General features: G+C 45.3%; 1 protein-coding gene and 1 pseudogene across 1 annotated transcript in view; both read left to right on the top strand.

Annotated features, from left to right (window-relative positions):
• Positions 1-20,834, top strand: part of LOC124555426 (histidine decarboxylase) — a 387,573-nt gene that overhangs the window by 348,645 nt on the left and 18,094 nt on the right. Inside the window, exon 15 of the mRNA XM_047129330.1 lies at positions 1,513-1,668. Within this exon, the coding sequence (XP_046985286.1) occupies positions 1,513-1,668 (156 nt within the window). The remainder of the gene's footprint in view (positions 1-1,512; positions 1,669-20,834) is intronic.
• Positions 15,250-15,367, top strand: LOC124556935 (annotated as a pseudogene).

The raw sequence follows: 20,834 nt of genomic DNA, 5'->3' as shown, positions 1-20,834 counted from the left end.
GAATGGGTAGGTGTTATAGTAGGTGTTTATGGAAACGTCAGGATAAGATACACTCAAAAACCTTACTGAACACAAAGGTGAGGCTGATGGGACGATAGGAGGAGGCGTCAGTGGCAGAATTTTTAGGTTTGAGTTCTGTCTGTGGTATGTTGTCGAGGTACTAGAAACTAGGAGCCAGGGCCGAGAAGAAGGTATTCGTATGCTCATGGACTGTCGGGAATAAGGAGTAATCGAAGTGGGGGTCATGTGAGATGGTGAACGTGTCAGAGATGGAGGACGCAAAGTGGTTGGCTATGCTTGGCTTGTTGGTGGAGGGGGTGAATATCACGCTGGAGGAGATAGGAGGGAGCACGGCTGTTGCGAATAAGATGGTGAAATGCTTTCCAATACAAAAAATTGGTTCAAATGGCTCTGAGCACTATAGGACTTAACAGCTGTGGTCATCAGTCCCCTAGAACTTAGAACTACTTAAACCTAACTAACCTAAGGACATCACACACATCCATGCCCGAGGGAGGATTCGAACCTGCGACCGTAGCAGTCGCGCGGTTCCGGACTGCGCGCCTAGAACCGCGAGACCACCGCGGCCGGCACTTTCCAATACCTGGAAGGGTTTATGGGCAATGTGGCGTTGAGATTTGTGCATGTTTGGCCCCAAACACGGAATTTCTTGGCAGTCACTAGATTTTAGGTGTCTCGTCGCTGTTTTCGGTGGCGTGTAATGCTGTCACAGTCATGGGTCTGCAGGAAGGATCAGAAAGGCGATGGGATTCACAGAGGTGTAGGAGAGCACGGAGAGGGAATGTGGGACAGTATGGGTGAATGGGCTTCGTTAGAACGTGGTGAGCAATGATGTTTGACAAGGTATGTTGTAGGTAGCTGGTGGCATGGTGGATGTCACTGGGCTGTCGGAAAGATAATGGATGGCTTCCGAGTAGGGTAGCAATGGATTCCCTGTAGGCTTCCCAGCTGGTACGGAAGTGGTCTTGGATGTGTTTGGGAGAGGCAGGAAGAGTGTGTGCGAGGTAGGCTGCATGCTTTAGGAGGTGGTGAGTAGAACAGGGAGATGGGCACTTCTAACTTGGTCGAGGACTGCTGCAGTAATGTGCCCAGAGACGTTAGGAGAGGCGAGGATAACATCAGGAGTGGAATTGATTACAGGACAGATATGCAGTGGGACTGGGACTATATCACCATAGAGGGAGTCAGTAAACTGATGCCACCTCTGGAGATCAGCATGGGAGCGGCTATGTGGCAGTTATAAAAGTCGAGAACATACGGTCTATGTAGCACTTACCCTTGCGGGATGCTCTCTTTTGTAGACCGTAATTATATCGCATTGCGGCCAAGTGGTTTAGCTGTTGACCTGCTGATGCCTTTACCATCATCTGTGGTGAACCGGTAAAACTGCTTCTGTCGACAATCTCCACTTGCAAAGATTTTGCGATTATTAAAAGTACCTTTAGTAGAGGAATGCAGCCAGAAATTGTAAATGTTTGTTCTGCGAAGCAGCTGTGCGGCGCCGCATCCGGGGCATGATGGTGTCGGGTAAGCAGCTGTCGCTGGACTCGAGCCTCGACATGGCGCACTCGCTGGCGGGCCGCGGCGGCATGCGGCCGCACTCGGAGCCCTCTGCCGGAGACCACCTGCCGGAGGAGGACGACTCAGGTCAGGCTGCCACCACAAACCCTCTCCTCTTACATGTCCCACTTTAAGAGAGTTTTTAAATTCTTCTATTTTCCTCTAAGGAAATTGTGTCAGCGATTTTTACTTATAGACTGTCTGACAGCAACTGAATAAAACACAATTTCAGTGCCATACGCGTTTCGCCATTATTTTCTGTAAGGCATCATCAGTGGCCTGGAATGTGTACATATGTTTGCTATTTAATTTACATTTTTGTCACTGTACCTACAGGTTACAAACAGTTCTGGTGGTTGGTATTTCCTATTAAGTAGTAATGTTTTGAACTGTACTTAAAGGTTGCGTGGACAATTTATTACATATTACGCTCCTGTTGCATTTTTGGTGTTGTTCTTCTTCTTATGAGTGCCAATTTGCGGTTTTTTTCCCCATTCCACAGCACTATGAACTGAACGCTTGTTTCAATGCAATGTTTTGGTTTCTGTTTCCGACTCTAAAATGTTTTTGCCAAAGATCGAACGTTATTGCCAAACTTTCGAGTGTAATTATTGAAGTGTGTGTGTGTGTGTGTGTGTGTGTGTGTGTGTGTGTGTGTGTGTGTGTGTTGGTGTGATACAATTTTTTTTATTATTATTATCTTATTTTTATTTATTTATTTTTATTTTTTGTGGTGTGTGTGTGTGTGTGTGTGTGTGTGTGTGTGTGTGTGTGTGTGTGTGTGTGTGTGTCCACACACAAATGCATACACGATCAGATCACAGATACTTCAATAATTACACTCGAAAGTTTGGCAATAACATTCGATCTTTGGCAAAAACATTTGACAGTCGGCAGCAGAGACCAAAACATTGCATTGAAACAAGCTTTCAGTTCATAGTGCTCTGGAATGAGGGAAAAAACCGCAAATTGGCACTCATAAGAAGAAGAACAACACCAAAAATGCAACAGGAGCGTAATATGTAAGAAATTGTCCACGCAACCTGTAAGTACAGTTCAAAGCATTACTACTTAATAGGAAATACCAACCACCAGAACTGTTTATAACGTATAGGTATAGTGACAAAAATGTAAATTAAGTAGTAAACATATGTACATATTCCAAGCCACTGATGATGCCTTACAGTAAATAAAGGCGAAACGCGTATGGCACTAAAATTATGTTTTATTCAGTTGCTGTCAGACAGTACATAAGTAAAAATTATCAACATACCGTAATATTACACGCAACTGAGGAAGGCAGGACTACAATAGTTGAAGATGTGCCAGCGATATTTCACAGTGCCTATAGGGAGGGGCTAGAATATAAGGAGATGGTTTTGCTTATGCTGGGAATAACCACTGGCTGGAGTAGAAGGATTAGGCAGTTCGCCATGTTGGGAAACCTATAGACTTACTAAAATAACTAGACAGCTCACTGGCACTAGTGTAGCGTTTCTACATTGAAGCTGCTATTTGCAGGGCAACCGTGTGTTTGCACATAGTAAACAATGTCAAATATCTGATAAAACGTTGCACACACAATGATTTAACAGATGCAGATAAAAAATAACTCTGTATCCCTCCTACAAACAAGTGTGTAAATAACATGGTTACTTCAAGTTATATCGGAGATCACAATTATTCAGGTCAAAGATAGTTGAAGCAAAAATTCAAAAATACTTAGAGAATGTACGAAGAAATATTAAACAAGAACCGAAAGTGAAAATCTTAGTAAATGATAAAATACCCTCGCTTTCTGCTACTTTGTAAGTTTCATGCAATGGTCTTGAATGCCACATTTGCGCTCCAACTTGTATGAAACAAGCTCTACATTCTTGAATAGATATCTGTAACTCCCAGTCTTTTGACGTAGACCTAACACAGAAATCTAGGAAACTACATTCATTTAAGACAGTCTGGATTACTCACTGGGATTTGTGTAGTAAACATCCATTTATTTTGTTCTTTGGTTTCCTACCGTTGTCTCTCGTACCCTACATATCACTAGTCCAGTATTCATCTTTGTCCCTGCAAATGGTGGCTTCACCTCGGGAACTGGTAGCTCACCTTTCCGCTGCGGCGTGATAGGGAATGGACTTCTCCGTTAAAGCCTGGTGTGGAACTTGTACACTCAGTCGCTGAACTGACAGTCACTTCTGAGTATTATTTAGATATAACGTACTTTCGTGGAGGAATAGCCTACTTTTCATCAGACAATTGACTAAGTAATGACTGGTGTCCGCCCGGTTAGCCGTTTGGTCTAACGCACGGCTTTCCGGGCGGGAAGGAGCGCCTGGTCCCCGGCACGAATCCCCCCGGCGGACTTGTGTCGAGGTCCGGTGAGCCGGCCAGTCTGTGGATGGTTTTTAGGCGGTTTTTCATCTGCCACGGCGAATGTGGGCTGATTCCCCTTATTCCGCCTCAGCTACACTATGTCGGCGATTGCTGCGCAAACAAGTTCTCCACGTATGCTGTGAGACGTTCCCTGGGTGTGTGTGTGTGGGGGGGGGGGGGGGGGGGGTGTCCACCGGGGGTCGAACCGCACGATAACGCTGGGTACGGTGTGGGGCGGCAGAGGGGTGAAGTGGACTGCGGTAGTCGTCGTGGGGTTGTGGGCCGTTGCGGGCGGGGACGGAGCCTCCTCTTCGTTTCTAGGCCCCTGGTTAACATACAATGCAAGTAATAACTGGTACCTGATGTGAAATATCATTTGTTAAGTACGTACTACAACGCAGGAAAACAACAGATTCCTGGAATCTGATTTTGACTGAAACTGAAATAGCAGCTGTAGTAGTTCACAGTACAAATGACACAACGTTCTATCAATCATTTCACTACCAAGATATACGATTTTTCAGATTTTTTTCATTCAAGTGACGTTTTTCAAACACGGTAATGATGTATGAAAATTATTGGTTGAAATTCTGTGCATTTAAACATTCCTAATAACATAAAAAATACCTTATACACTTAATATCAGGTGAAGCCTTTCTTCCTCCTCTCCCGCCCCCCCCCCCCCACCCCGTCTCTGTCTCTCTCTCTCTCTCTCTCTCTCTCTCGCATTCGGGAGGACGACGGTTCAATCCCGCGTCCGGCCATCCTGATTTAGGTTTTCCGTGATTTCCCTACATCACTCCAGGCAAATGCCGGGATGGTTCCTCTGAAAGGGCACGGCCGACTTCCTTCCCCATCCTTCCCTAATCCGATGATACCGATGACCACGCTGTCTGGTCTCCTTCCCCAACCAACCAACCAACCATCTCTCTCCCTCTCTCTCTCTCTCTCTCTCTCTCTCTTTCTTTCTCTCTTTCTCCGGCTCCCCCTCCCATCACTACTTGTTTTCTTTTAAGAATGTTTAGGTCATTGTACGCATTACCTGGATTTTATCTTACTGTTACACTCATTACTGCACATATATTCAGTTATAATGTGTCTAATTTCCAATGCCAAGAGAGTGTCAAATTGAAATTAAGCTCTCATTTGAGCTCTCAAGTTTAGAAATGTTGGCTTATATATATGTACTCATAACTTCACAACCCATTAAATCAATGGAGTTCTATGGACAGATACAGGAGCTGGGCAAAAAAAATATGGAAACACCACAATCACAACACATTACCATGCCCAATACGGTGTAGGCATTCAAAACAGCTTCCAGTCGTCTCGTAATGGATAAATATTGGTCCTGCGTGGTTTTCAAGGGAATCTTCCTGCAAAATGGTGGTAAGTTTATGCAACGATGACGGAGGTGAATAGGGATACTGCACTCTTCCCTTCAGATTAAACGACAGGGCTGAATAACATTGAGATCTGGTGGCTATGCTGGCCAGATGAGACGCGGAAATCCCTCCTCATGCTCAGAAGAACAGTCCTGGATTAGGCGAGCTGTTCGATCAGGGGACCTGTGATGTAGGAACATAACATCACCACTGGGGAACAAACGTTGTACTATAGGATGGACCTGATCACCGAAAATGGTCGCATAATCCTTGGCACTAAGGTAACCTTGCAGAATAACGTTGGGGCCCATGAAATACCACGATATGGCTGCCCAAATCATCACCCAACCCCCGCTATGTTTCATTCTTGAGACGTAAACTTGGTGAGAAGTTGGAAACAACGTGAAACAAAACTCATCCGACTAAATGACTGTCTCCCATTGTACCACAGTCCAGGTTTTGCGACTTCGGCACCACGTTTCCATGTGACGGGCATTTGCATCGCTGAATGGTATGGCATACAAGCTCGCCCTGCAGTTCATCTACATCTACATCTACATCTACATCCATACTCCGCAAGCCACCTGACGGTGTGTGGCGGAGGGTACCTTGAGTACCTCTATCGGTTCTCCCTTCTATTCCATTCTCGTATTGTTCGTGGAAAGAAGGATTGTCGGTATGCCTCTGTGTGGGCTCTAATCTCTCTGATTTTATCCTCATGGTCTCTTCGCGAGATATACGTAGGAGGGAGCAATATACTGCTTGACTCTTCGGTGAAGGTATGTTCTCGAAACTTTGACAAAAGCCCGTACCGAGCTACTGAGCGTCTCTCCTGCAGAGTCTTCCACTGGAGTTTATCTATCATCTCCGTAACGCTTTCGCGATTACTAAATGATCCTGTAACGAAGCGCGCTGCTCTCCGTTGGATCTTCTCTATATCTTCTATCAACCCTATCTGGTACGGATTCCACACTGCTGAGCAGTATTCAAGCAGTGGACGAACAAGCGTACTGTAACCTACTTCCTTTGTTTTCGGATTGCATTTCCTTAGGATTCTTCCAATGAATCTCAGTCTGGCATCTGCTTTACCGACGATCAACATTATATGATCATTCCATTTTAAATCACTCCTAATGCGTACTCCCAGATAATTTATGATATTAACTGCTTCCAGTTGCTGACCTGCTATTTTGTAGCTAAATGATAAAGGATCTATCTTTCTGTGTATTCGCAGCACATTACACTTGTCTACATTGAGATTCAATTGCCATTCCCTGCACCATGCGTCAATTCGCTGCAGATCCTCCTGCATTTCAGTACAATTTTCCATTGTTACAACCTCTCGATACACCACAGCATCATCCGCAAAAAGCCTCAGTGAACTTCCGATGTCATCCACAACGTCATTTATGTATATTGTGAATAGCAACGGTCCTATGACACTCCCCTGCGGCACACCTGAAATCACTCTTACTTCGGAAGACTTCTCTCCATTGAGAATGACATGCTGCGTCCTGTTATCTAGGAACTCCTCAATCCAATCACACAATTGGTCTGATAGTCCATATGCTCTTACTTTGTTCCTTAAACGACTGTGGGGAACTGTATCGAACGCCTTGCGGAAGTCAAGAAACACGGCATCTACCTGTGAACCTGTTTCTATGGCCCTCTGAGTTTCGTGGACGAATAGCGCGAGCTGGGTTTCACATGACCGTCTTTTTCGAAACCCATGCTGATTCCTACAGAGTAGATTCCTTGTCTCCAGAAAAGTCATTATACTCGAACACAATACGTGTTCCAAAATTCTACAACTGATCGACGTTAGAGATATAGGTCTATAGTTCTGCACATCTGCTCGACGTCCCTTCTTGAAAACGGGGATGACCTGTGCCCCGCTTATGGAGCTCACTTCGTGTTATTTTCGTGCTGAATGGGTTCTTCAGTGTGACATTCAGTTCTGCAGAGCCTTTTGAAAATGCTGTCCTTTACAATGACCATCTGTCACGACCACTCTTTACACACTTTCCTCCGCATTGTTACTTACCGGATGATCTATTTTTCACTTTCGCTTCACATAGTATAAACCTTTGATACAGTGCCTCTTGAAACGCCAAACACTTCGTCTCTCTTGCTTACGAAAGCTCCCACCATACGGTTACCTACAATTTGCCCACATTCGAATTCACTTAGCTCCGACATAATGCACTCACGAGCATACAGAACACTATTCTGACCACGGCTGGAGCTTGCAACGTATTGAGGACTTTGCACAGGCACCGTTCGTGGTCAAATACAACAGTGTAACCTGCAGGCTCGGCTAGCATCTGCATTTATGTTCAAGCATTCAATTGTCGTGGGGTTTCCATATTTCTGTCCAACCCCTGTATAATGGTACAATGAGACACTTGTTCTGCACATATTCAAACATTAACAACATCATCTGCTCAAATGGCTCTGAGCACTATAGGACTTAACTTCTGAGGTCATCAGTCCTCTAGAACCTAAAACTACTTAAACTAACTAACCTAAGGACATCACACACATCCATGTCCGAGGCAGGATTCGAACCTGCGACCGTAGCGGTCGCGTGGTTCCAGACTGTAGCGCCTAGAACCGCTTGGCCACTCCGGCCGGCAACTTCATCTGCATCAGTAATTAGAGCACAACTCTTTCTCTATCTCACAGGCAAGGAAGAATGATTGCCATTACCCTCAAAGTAGTTACACAAAGTTCAGGTGTAGCCCTGGCTTCGCAGTTACTACGTCAGGGCATCTCTATATATTCTAATCTCCTTGGCCTATAGGCTCCGTAGAAAGACAATGCCGTTCAGATGTTTACGCACGTTCTATCTGCACTGAAAATTGTAACACACAGATATGAACATGAGGTTGCAAGTGTGCACAAAGTTGCTGAGATCCGTGGGGCCAGACCGGATCTGAGCAGACAAGTCGGTTCATGCGGACCAGAAGTACCCACACATTGGACCAAATCTGCATGCAAAATTTACCATAGGGTGGTTGTTGTAATTTGTTTATATACAGTAGTCATCTATATGTGTGGAAGTTAAAAAGTAAATAATATTGCAATCTCGGAAAATGCTGCAGTATAAAATTCAACAGGTTGCTAATAGACATCAGTGAGAATATTTAAAAATACCCTGACATAGAAAAACCAAATAAAAGCATACCTTATCAGCCACTCCTGTAATTTGAAGAAATATTTGAAGTCGGGTATGTAAATTCTGGTTAACATTACTGCTCATACTTCACAGACATTTACCCTTTCTTTCAAATATAACCTATCGATAGCCGATAGTATTCGCTGGACTCATTTAAGTTAACACTAATATTTAGAATGATGTACTGTAGGAGATAAAAGCTGCAGATGAATATTGCAAGAGCTAATTTTTTAAACGCCAAGTAATCTGCAATAATTCCTGTCATACATCAATGTGAATGGGCGCACACTTGTCTTAACTGGTTACTAATAATTTCACAGAAATGCGAGCAGTCGCTGACCCCTCCTATTAATGTATAATCTGACGACTTTTCCACGTCCCTGAAAACTTCTCCATGACTGGATCTGCAGAACACTATGCGTAAACGAATAAATGAATAATAAGTGAAAAAATTGAAGTTATTACACCTGGAGCAAAAAATGAGACAACAACAAAGAAAATAAATTGTTTGGCACAATTCACTGCAAGGAGTTGTCAAAAGCTAATCAGTCACTTACAAGGAAAGTACTTGGGCTCGAACAAACACAAATACTCCAAAATCGTATGAGAAATAATGTAAAGGTCTCTTATTGCACTAGTGATACTCCCGCATCTGCAAAACTCTGCAGTCGTCCGTTAGAGGCCTCTGCGTATGCCATGCCGCATTGCACACTAACCTGCCGGTACGCCAGTCGAGACCAGTAGGGACGGTGCAGTGTGCCTCTGAAGTTGCGTTTTGTGACATTATTTGTGTATTGAAGCGTCAGATGCCTCGGCGATTGGTAATCAATTCTGCTAATGTATTGCGATTGGTTGAGATGAAGTTACGAAGAACCCTTCTTCGTAAAGATGGTACTGGTGTAGAAGACGAATCATTCGCATGTTTTCTGGTATCTATTATAGTGCAGAAATATGAGCATAAGTTAGAAACAGTTACTGTTGTAACACTAACACATAATGATGATGATAGGGATGATAATGACGAACAACTCATTGCAAACGGTAGTGTTAGGGCACGTGCGGGAAGAGGCTATGGAAGCAGTGACAGTGAATACCAACCGTCTCCCAAGTAGAAGGTTAAAGTTGCAAGTATCATCACGGTGTTTGATGACAACACACTGGAGAACATGTACGATGATTATTGCGTAAGAGGTTTCGACACATACGACAAGCTTCTGAAAAAATACCCTAAACTGAAGTCTAAAAGCAATATTAAAATCATACTGGATTACGTGGCAAAGCAAAGAGAAGGAAATACAGTTTTCAAAGGAAATCGTACACGGCTGTTCAAGACCATCAAGGAGCGTGTAATGGCGAAATTCGATGAAGCGCGAGAATGCGGTTCCGCCGTTCATTATTGGCATTTGGAACATTGGGCATAGGACGTAGCCAGAAATCTCGGGTGTACAAACTTTACAGCTTCACTAGGATTTATTACTAATTTGAAAAAGGAGTTTAGGATAACATCACGCCGTATCACTATGCTCCAAGAACGAAAAGATAAGGATGACGAAGAAGAGCTGATTGAAAGAGCTCAAACGTTTGTTGCTGACGGCAATGAGCATATCACGAGAGAAAACATCGTTATTAGTTCTGTATGGAACTGTGATCAGAGTCAGTTCAACTATGAACTTTCTTGTGACAGAACACTATCCATGAAAGGGGAGAGAAACACTGTCGCGATGTTGCAATCCGTTAACTGTGCAACACATAGATACACGATCGATGTTGCTATATCAATGGACGGACGATTGGCAGACAAACTCTGTATTTGCTTCCAAGAATCCAGTGGATAGTTTGGACCCCGCGTGTCAAGGGAAATAGAAACGCGGTGACCTCCAAAGGTCGTCGTCGATGCAAGTGTGAGTGGGAAGACGACGAAGAAACATCTGAAGACGTTTTTTCTGTCAGTTTTGAATCCACATTTGTCGAGAAAGTCATTAGTACTTTGTGACTCCTGGTCTGGACATAAGGATGAACGAGTACTACTGGAAGCATCTGGCGGAAAACATGTAGATTTAAAAATCATTCCGCCTAAAACTACAAAATATGCACAACCTCTGGATGTGTATTTCTTCAGGCAATGTAAAATATATGCCAAGAGAATAACAGACTTCATTAAACTACGTTCCAGTAACATGCAGCCGAAATTGCACGACAGATTCTTTATCATGAATATGCATTCTGTGATTTACAATCAGTTATCTGCGGGAGTGTACAGACCAATGCTTCGTTACGCGTGGCAGAACGCTGGCTACGATATTGGTGAACCAGTGAACAACTTCAAAAGTGTCATTGACGTGGCGCTCAACACTGATATTATAGAATGTGCAAATACGCCATGCGATCAACCTGCATTTCTTCACTGTCCGTTTTGCAGTCATTCATATTGCTCGGAGCACTTTATTGACATTCCGCATTTACATTTATAGTTAAGATTGCTGCATTGCGTACGGCGTCTACAATTACATCTACAGTGATATCTAGAGCATGACTGCAGAGTTTTGCAGAAAAACGACACCCACCAGCACATTCAGAGGTACATAATGGTCCTGTAACCAAACGTTCATACAGATCTGTTTGTTCGAGCCCAAGTACTTTCCTGGTTAGTTGTGAAGTACAGTCTAAAATTTGTCTTGTGTATTAAAACACGTTGTATTTTTGTTTCACACGACTAATAGCTGTAGCTTGGTGAAAACGTTGAGGGATGAGTGAGTGGTGGTGACAGGTCGTTTGCCCGCATCTCGTGGTCGTGCGGTAGCGTTCTCGCTTCCCACGCCCGGGTTCCCGGGTTCGATTCCCGGCGGGGTCAGGGATTTTCTCTGCCTCGTGATGGCTGGGTGTTGTGTGATGTCCTTAGGTTAGTTAGGTTTAAGTAGTTCTAAGTTATAGGGGACTGATGACCATAGATGTAAAGTCCCATAGTGCTCAGAGCCATTTGAATCATTTGACAGGTCGTCGTGGCCAAGGTGAACACTGTTAACAATTACAAAGAGGTTTATTGATCTTGGTACATGGCAGGCATGCTCCTCCTTGCTGACCCTGACTGGTCCTATGAACGGGCAACGGCTTCCGGGGGCTGCTCCGCTGGCACTTCGTGCTGCTCAGGCCGGCAGCCTCTGTAGATGGTTCAAAATGGCTCTGAGCACTATGGGACTTAACATCTATGGTCATCAGTCCCCTAGAACTTAGAACTACTTAAACCTAACTAACCTAAGGACATCACACAACACCCAGCCATCACGAGGCAGAGAAAATCCCTGACCCCGCCGGGAATCGAACCCGGGAACCGAAAACGTGGGAAGCGAAAACGATACCGCACGACCACGAGATGCGGGCACCTCTGTAGATCACGGGTTTGAGGCCAGTGGCGCCTCGTGTCGTGCTGCGATACCACCCCACTAGGGAGCCGGCCCCTCATCCTCAGCTCCCCACGCGACTGTAGTGGCAGCATTGACGCAGTTTATCTCACTGTTGTGTGAGCCCGGGGGTCCCTCGTCCAGCTCTCGTCACTACAATGGTAAACGAGGGCACTGTACAGAGCGTATGAACCGGTGCACACGGGCAGGAGTCGACTGGCGGCTGGCTTTATGGACCCTGAGTCCGGCTAGGGACTCAGCATTGGAGTTGGCAGGAGCGGACGACAAATCAGCAGGACTGAGACACCTAGTCCCAAAAAGGACTTAGTGCAGACGGCAGGCACAGCCCAGTCTCGAACCCAGGAGTCCTGGACTTCTCACTGTCCGGCGTTGATCTGGCGACGTGGCGGTACTGCTGGCTTCCGCCGAGTACGATTGATCCCTGCCTTAAAATCCAGACTTTTTGATATGCCTCCAGTGCCCATTTGTCTACCATCCTGGTATTGTTCCATATGCTGCTCCAATTGCTCTGCGATGATCCACCCCTCCTGGGCTGCTATCATTTGGCTTAGTGAAAGGTCCAAGTTAGGTTCCCAGGTTTCGTTAATGGAGGTAACGTTTTATTTGCACCATATCTCTAAAAGTCCATCTGACCAGTACAGCTGTGGCTGTAGAATAACTCTCGTCATACACTGATGTGACAAGAGTCATGGAACACCCTCTAACATCGTGTGGGACCTCCATTTTCCCAGCCTAGTGCAGCAACTCAGTGTACACTACTGGCCATTAAAATTGCTACACCAAGAAGAAATATAGATTATAAATGGGTATTCATTGGACAAATGTATTATACTAGAACTGACATGTGGCTACATTTTCACGCAATCTGGGTGCATAGATCCTGAGAAATCAGTACCTAGAACAACCACCTCTGGCCGTAATAATGGCCTTCATACCGCTGGGCGTTGAGTCAAACAGAGCTTGCCGGCCGCAGTGGTCTAGCGTTTCTAGGCGCTCAGTCCGGAGCCGCGCGACTGCGGCGGTCGCAGGTTCGAATCCTGGATCGGGCATGGATGTGTGTGATGTCCTTAGGTTAGTTAGGTTTAAGTTGTTCTAAGTTCTAGGGGACTGATGACCATAGATGTTGGGTCCCATAGTGCTCAGAGCCATCTATTCCTATTCAAACAGAGCTTGGATGGCGTGTACATGTACAGATGCCCACGCAGCTTCAACACGATACCACATTTCATCAAGAGTAATGCCTAGCGTATTCTGACGAGCCAGTTGCTCGGCCACCATTGACCACACGTTTTCAATTGGTGAGAGATCTGGAGAATGTGCTGGCCAGGGCAGGAGTCGAACATTTTCTGTATCCAGAAAGGCCTGTACAGGACCTGGACATGCGGTCGTGCATTATCCTGCTGGAATGTAGGGTTTCGCAGGGATCGAATGAAGGTTAGAGCCACGGGTCGTAACACATCTGAAATGTAACGTCCACTGTTCAAAGTGCCGTCAATGCGACCGAGACGTGTAACCAATGGCACCCCATACCATCACGCCGGGTGATACGCCAGTATGGCGATGATGAATACACACTTCCAATGTGCGTTCACCGAGATGTCGCCAAACACGGATGCGACCATCATGATGCTGTAAACAGAACCTAGATTCATCCGAAAAAATGACGTTTTGCCATACGTGCACCCTGGTTCGTCGTTGAGTACACCATCGCTGGCGCTCCTGTGTGTGATGCAGCGTCAAGGGTAACCGCCGGTCAACTGCTGTTTGTGTATGAGAAATCGGTTGGAAACTTTCCTCGTGTCAGTATCTTGTAGGTGTCGCCACGGGCGCCAACCTTGTGTGAGCGCTATGAAAAGATAATCATTTGCATATCACAGCATCTTCTTCCTGTCCGGTAAATTTCGCGTCTGTAGCACGTCATCTTCGTGGTGTATCAAATTTTAATGGCCAGTAGTGTATATACAATTAATCGCTGTCTGTTGTTATATCCACCTTTGCACCATGGTAGTGGAATGGCAAGTTCTGGCTGCCCTGCTCCACCACTAGCTGTAATTCCGTCGACAATTTTCATTGCACTTTCCTCAAATAGTTCAAATGGCTCTAAACACTATGGGACTCAACATCTGAGGTCGTCAATCCCCTAGACTTAGAACTACTTAAACCTAACTAAGCTAAGGACATCACACACATCCATGCTCGAGGCAGAATTCGAACCTGCGACCGTAGCAGCAGCGCGGTTCCGGACTGAAGCGCCTAGCTGCACTTTCCTCAGTCCTCTCAAATACTGAAATACTGTTCAGATGTCAGCGAGACAGGACTCAATTGCCCATGCAGCACTTCGTGGATGACTCCCCGCAGATTCGTTAACTACACCCTGGTGTCCCAGATACTATATCCGACTGACTGCAAGAGCCTCATTAACGTTAGTCTTGCATTCCGTACCTGCATTAGAGCTTGCACTGCTTCCAAACCCGATTTCAGAGTGCTAGTCGTGGACCTGGCAATAACCGACAAGTTCCTTACTGAGTTTTCGGAGCATTCGTGTTTTGGTTAGTACGCCACCCACAAAGTTAATGATCTATGAAGAACGCCACAACACAGTTACTTTATTTGTCACTGCTAACCCCCTTGCGGTTTCTGCCGTTTCGTTTAGCCTGGTTACGTCTCTCGAGTCTGCTGTCTCGAAGATGAGTTTTAATATTCTGCAATCAGCATGTACCCATCCCCTTTTTACTCTCCTGGATTCATGTGGAACCACTCTGATCCCCTACTGCGTCTGCTCCCTTAATCGCCTGTATGCCTCAAACAAATTCCTCTTTCCCTTCGAGACTTCTTTCAGCCTCCTGCAACAAACACCTAATTGCTGTATTCCAGTATACACTTCTTCCAATCTCCTAACTTCACTCCGCAACTCCTGTACATTAAACACTAAACCTAATGACCACCTGTGGCTGGATAACACCACCTCTGGTTGCCTGTAAAACACAAGCCCTTCGTCCAGATGATGGTCTTGCACCACTCTCACTCTGCCTCTGGCGAAGAGATACAGCACCGCCAAATCTAGCATCCTTCCTCAACCTTTCTCCCGTACGACAACCTGGGAACGGGGACTAATATCACCTCCCCCTCCCCAGAAGCCAGTTATCTCTGAAAAGCACATCTACATACACTTAAGACACAACCTATCCTACACTTATAAATTTATCCAAAACAACATTAATAGCCTATATTATACACAAAAGAATAATATTCAGTAATCGCAAAAGTCACATCACATATCAGTTAATTCCTTGAACTTAATACATAACGAGGCAACGGCCTTGCCGCATTGGATACACCGGTTCCCGTGAGATCACCGAAGTTAAGCGCTGTCAGGCGTGGTCGGTACTTGGATGGGTGACCATCCAGGCCGCCATGCGCTGTTGCCATTTTTCGGGGTGCACTCAGTCTCGTGATGCCAATTGAGGAGCTACTCGACGGAATAGTAGCGGCTTCGGTCAAGAATACCATCATAACGACCGGGAGAGCAGTGTGCTGACCCCACGCCGCCTCCTATCCGCATCCTCCTCTGAGAATGACACGGCGGTCGGATGGTCCCGATGGGCCACTTCTGGCCTGTAGACGGAGAGGCTTCTTCCTTTTTTTTTTTTTTAAATACATAACGAGCCTGACGTTTCTGGACCTCTCTCCTCTGTCTCTCATCCTTCCTCTTCTTATTTTTCACCTCTCCTCTCGCTTTCACCAGCACCTCTCGTGAAATTGTCTCCAGTGCACCTTTGAATTTTTGTAGACGCTAAACATGCACAATTGTTCTCGTCGATAGCTGTAGCTTCACGTTTACCTGTGTAGTTTAAATTACTTGATACGGACCTGGTAACATATTACACACTTTTCCATCTTTCACTTAGGGGGATATGGGCTTGACAGCATCACGCATTGACCCACTTTATACTGTGGTAATACACCCACTCGTTCCACTCCCCCTTCCTGCTTCTCGAACGCCTTAGTATTCGCTCGTTGTACCTTTCTCCACAGTTCCCTTACTGTTCTAGCAACCTCCAGTAATAACTATCCTTTTTGGTTAATCGTATCAAATGGTGACGGCATCTTCTTCCTGTAAACCTCGTCGAATTGCGACAGCCCTGTATTATTGTGTACTTTGCAGTTGTGTACACTCATCTCGAAGTACATATATGCGTCCCACTCTGAATGATGTGTGTTCACATAATAACTAAGCATCTTCCCAAATGTTTAGTGCACGCGTTCTGTTCTTCCGTTATCTTGCAGATGAAGTGGACTGCTTCTCATTTTTTCGCCTTTACTAACTTACACAACTCTTTCATCAGGGCTGACGAAGTTCGTCCCCCGGTCTGTGAGCACCTGTTGGTCCGGCATCGGCGCCATCTTGATGTAACGAGAAAAATGATCTACTACGGTCAGCACAAAACGATTGCATGCTAGTGTTCGATTGAAAGGGCTTAACACATCCATCCTAATGAAACTGAATGGTTCTGTTCCTTCTGGGGGCCTTTGAGTCAGTGACTACGTTCTACTCAAATCCGCTCGCTTTACACAAGCCACACAATTCTTGACGTATTCATCGACATCATCTTTCCTTCCTGTCCACCTATACTTTCCTGCCACTCTCTGATTCGTTACCTGACATCCCCTATGGCCCAATAAAACTTGATAATGCTTTTCGCGTCATGTTTCTAGTTTCAGCTTGGCTGGCAGCACTACTCATACCCCCAATTTTGTCTCTCTACATAACAATCCGTCCTGCACGCTAAACTGTTGTTGTTTGCCAGTCTAATACTCTTTGTCGACGCATTGCGCTGCTTGTCATTCCCCAAGGTCGTGCCCTAGTCCTTCTACTACACCTATTTTTCCGATAAGGCCATCTGCATCCCCGTGTTTCCTTCCTGGTTTGTGGATTACTTCGTGCTCAAACGCATTGACTTTCAACGCCCACCTCGTCAATCTACTCGGTAGGTTCTTCTAACCAAGTAACCGCTTCAAAGCAGCACGGTCAATTACTACGATGAATTCCTGCCATACAGATAACATTAGAAGTACATCTCTCAATCTGCCAAGCTAAGCATTTCCTGTCTGTTGTAGAATAATTATTCTCTGCTGTGTTCAACTGTCGTGACAGATAGGCAATAGGATGTTCTTACTCGTTGATCTCCAGGCTCAAAACACACTCCAGAGTGTGATTTGATGCATCACGTGATAATATGAACTCATTCTGAAGGTCTGGAATCACCAACACCAGACTCAACGTTAACAACCTCTCCAACTCGACAAATGCTTCCTAGCATCCTTCTGGCCATAGAGGCTTAATCCCCTTCTTTAGCAATTGCGCAAGCGGCGTGGCAGTGTGTGCAAACCCCCTACGAATTTTCTATAATAATTTGCAAGAACGTGAAAAGATTGCAATTCCTTAGTTGTTTGTAGTACTGAAAAGTCTTGCACGACCTGTAACAACCTCGGATCGGTCCTCACACTATCCTAACTAATGATGTGGCCCAAATAGCCAACCTCTTCCAGCACAAAGTGACATTTTTCCATGCTGAGTGTCAAATGGACTGCTCGTAATCTTTTGAACACTTCCCTCATGCTCTTGCATTCCCTTGAGAAAATGATTATACCATCAATATATATGAGGCATTGACGCTGTTTCAATCTTTTCAGCACTCTGTCCATTGATTGATGTAATATTGCTGCGTGTGCGTTCTCCAGCCCAAAGGGCACCCTTATTACTGATAGCATCCCCAAGGTGCTGAATACGCTGTTTGCGGATTATCTTTCGGAGCAACTTCTAATTGATTGTACCCACTCTTTAAGTCCATTGTCGAGAAGTATTGACTTTCCCCTAGGTTATCTACTGTCAGTATTGGGCGAGGGGGGTAGGGCCCCAATCACCATTGTTGTCAGATGTATACAAGATAGCGGCGATGACGTCATCCAATATGGTGGTGTGTAGACATGGCAACAGTGCATGACGTCATCCGAGATGGCGGCTGTGACGTAGTTCGAGATGGCGGCGTTTGGCGGGAAGTTTGAATTTTGGCGGGAAGATAGGTCAATTGGGCTATGTCCACTAACCTAACCCCCCTCCCCTCACCCAGAAAAATGGCTGAAAGTTCAAATTCCAACAGGATAATGCATCACACCATGGTTATCTCTACTAACCTAAGAAAAATCGCGAGAAGATAGGTCATTTGGGCTACCTCCACTAACTTAAGTCATCCAACCGCCACCTCTTCCTAGGAACTGGCGCCAAGTGTTAATTTTGGCGGCCAAGAAACGTCACTTGGGGTTTCTCTACCAACCAAAGAAAATTGCAGGAAACAAAGCTCACCACCACTAATTTAAGTCACCCGACCGCCATCTCTTCCTAGGGACTGGTGGGAAAAGGACTCAGCCTGCACTGGGCTGCTGGAGAGAGGAAGGAGTGTACTTTCTTTATTTTGGAACAATTTATTTAGGGATGGAGTATATTTATCACAGTGATATAGAACACACGCTCTGACATGCCACACAGCATACAGACCTGCAAACTACTCCGAAATAAGTCATGTATATTGCTCTACACACGTGCCTTCTTATTGTAAAATGTCAAAATAACAGATTGCACAGCCTGCAGACATGCAAACCATACGTAAGTAATGTGATACATTTCCGTACAGAGAGCCAAACAACTCGCAAATTGTCAAAATAATAATCCATCTAAAAGACTCTGCAAACATGCTAGCTAATTGTCAACTGTCGAAATCCTGCACCAGTCTTATTTAAACAATTATAGGCAGCACCACCATCCAGTGTGTTCACCACGAGGTCCACACTTCAACTGACCTAGTACATAGTACCACTACCAGAGGCCGCTTTCGCCATTCTGTGACATAATCCAAGATGGCAGCCGTGATGTCAGCTGATGACACAAGTACCATTATCAAAGATGGCGGCAAACAGTGTGTTCGGCACGAGGTCGAGACTTAGTGCACAGTACCACCACCAGAGAGCGCTGTTGTCTGTTTTGTGACGTAATCCAGGATGACGGGGGGAAATGGCGGGAAAAGAACTCTGCCTGTGCTGGACATGAGTCTTCATTTTGCAGGCAGCCTCTCCAGCAGGAGATCTAGAGTCCAACTGACCCACTACACAGTGCTGCTCACCAGAGTGTAATGTCATCCCCTGCACTGGGCTGCTGGGGAGAGCAAGGAAGGAGTGTACTCTATTTATTTTGTAACATTTTATTTAGGGACAGAGTATATTTATCACACTGACTCAAAACAATCTCCCTGATGTGCTTGGGATCACAATACACAGTCTGCAGACCTGTAAACTACTTCTAATAACCCTCTCCAGACATGCTAATAACTCTTAATTTACTGAAATAATTTCAGCACAGACATGCAAACTCCTCCTAAATAATGCAGTACAGTGATGTGCAGACATGAAATCAACTTGTAAGCTGTCCAAATAACGCATAACACTGCTTACAAACCCACTCGCAAAATAATGCAACAGACACCCAATCAATGTATGCAAGCACCCTCCGCCACCCCCTGTGCATTAGACCGCACAGGAGGCTACAGGCAGCCCCAGCAGCAAAGTGATGCACCCATCAGCTGTCAAACCACGCACAGCTGCCCTCAAGTATGAGGCAACGACATCCCTTTCGTACTTGATACCTGAGAAATTCTTCTCCAAATACGAGTTCACCTGGGCACCATTGCTGATGTGACCTGGTGGGAGAGCAGACACTCCAGGGGCGCACATGCCGTCACAGCCACAAGAAGCTGCCAGACGCAGTTGAAAGTTGTTTCTATTTTCGAGTATACAGTCAGTGTTATACTGACGTCATAGAACTCCATGGCACTCTCACGCTGGTCTCATACGAGAAACGCCTCTGGGCATCACATGTCCACCAACTTCACCCAATATGGAACTCACCTAGGCCTCATTGCTCACGCAATGACGCATAGCTGTGATGTGGATCCGCCGCAGAGAGAGAGTTGTCGTAATGCTTTCCAGAATAGCACTCCTCCTGGTCCGTCATCGAATTTACCTTTCAAACTGCTACTGCTACCTATGAGGGACGATTCTATTAAATATACAGCTTTTGATCCATTGCAGAAGTCAGTTAAAGGTTTCATCACCCGTAATGTAGGATGATGACCGCATCCCACAGACTATACTGTAACTCGCAAGAGGCGCTCCCTGTGACCCTGTGTCGTTGTTTAAAACATTGTTTTCTAGCACACTTTGTACACTGCCATACATTTTGTTTTTCTGCCACAACTTCGAGGTCTGTCTCAGGTTCTAAACTGACATTAAGATGCTCTGACCCTCGGCCTCTCACAGAAAACTAGGCATTGGACGGTGTAAAACATTTTGTTACTGCAACTACCATAACACACAACACAGGGTGGATGATTTTAAATAAAATACAGTTACAACATAAGGAAACTAGAAGAGTTTGGCTGTGTTGTGGAGAGTTTCCAAATTGATGTCCGAAAGTGATTGACGACCTCTACATTTAAACTCATCTGTCACAGTGATGGCATAGATGATGGCTCCGCGTTCCCTTTCGACTGATTCCTCATATTGCACTCATGTACGCGATCACCGTTTTGCTGCTAGCAACAAACAAAAGTTGTCACCCATCCACAAAACTCATTCGCCAACTCAAACAAGTGTTGTCAGTCAATCATTATGTGGCAACCATCAGTGCACTAACGCACGGCTGGGATGGAAATGACACCGTCAATGTACTGTAATAATAAGCAACACAGTTGATAGTGCGAACAATTTTAGCAATTTTAAAGTAACTTCAACACTGGCCAATGATGTGACAGCATGTTTCCCCAGTTTCAGTATCATAGCTAA

The sequence above is a fragment of the Schistocerca americana genome, chromosome X (genome assembly GCF_021461395.2).
Source record: "Schistocerca americana isolate TAMUIC-IGC-003095 chromosome X, iqSchAmer2.1, whole genome shotgun sequence".
Lineage (NCBI taxonomy): Eukaryota > Metazoa > Arthropoda > Insecta > Orthoptera > Acrididae > Schistocerca > Schistocerca americana.
This window is presented reverse-complemented; position numbering and strand designations above follow the sequence as displayed.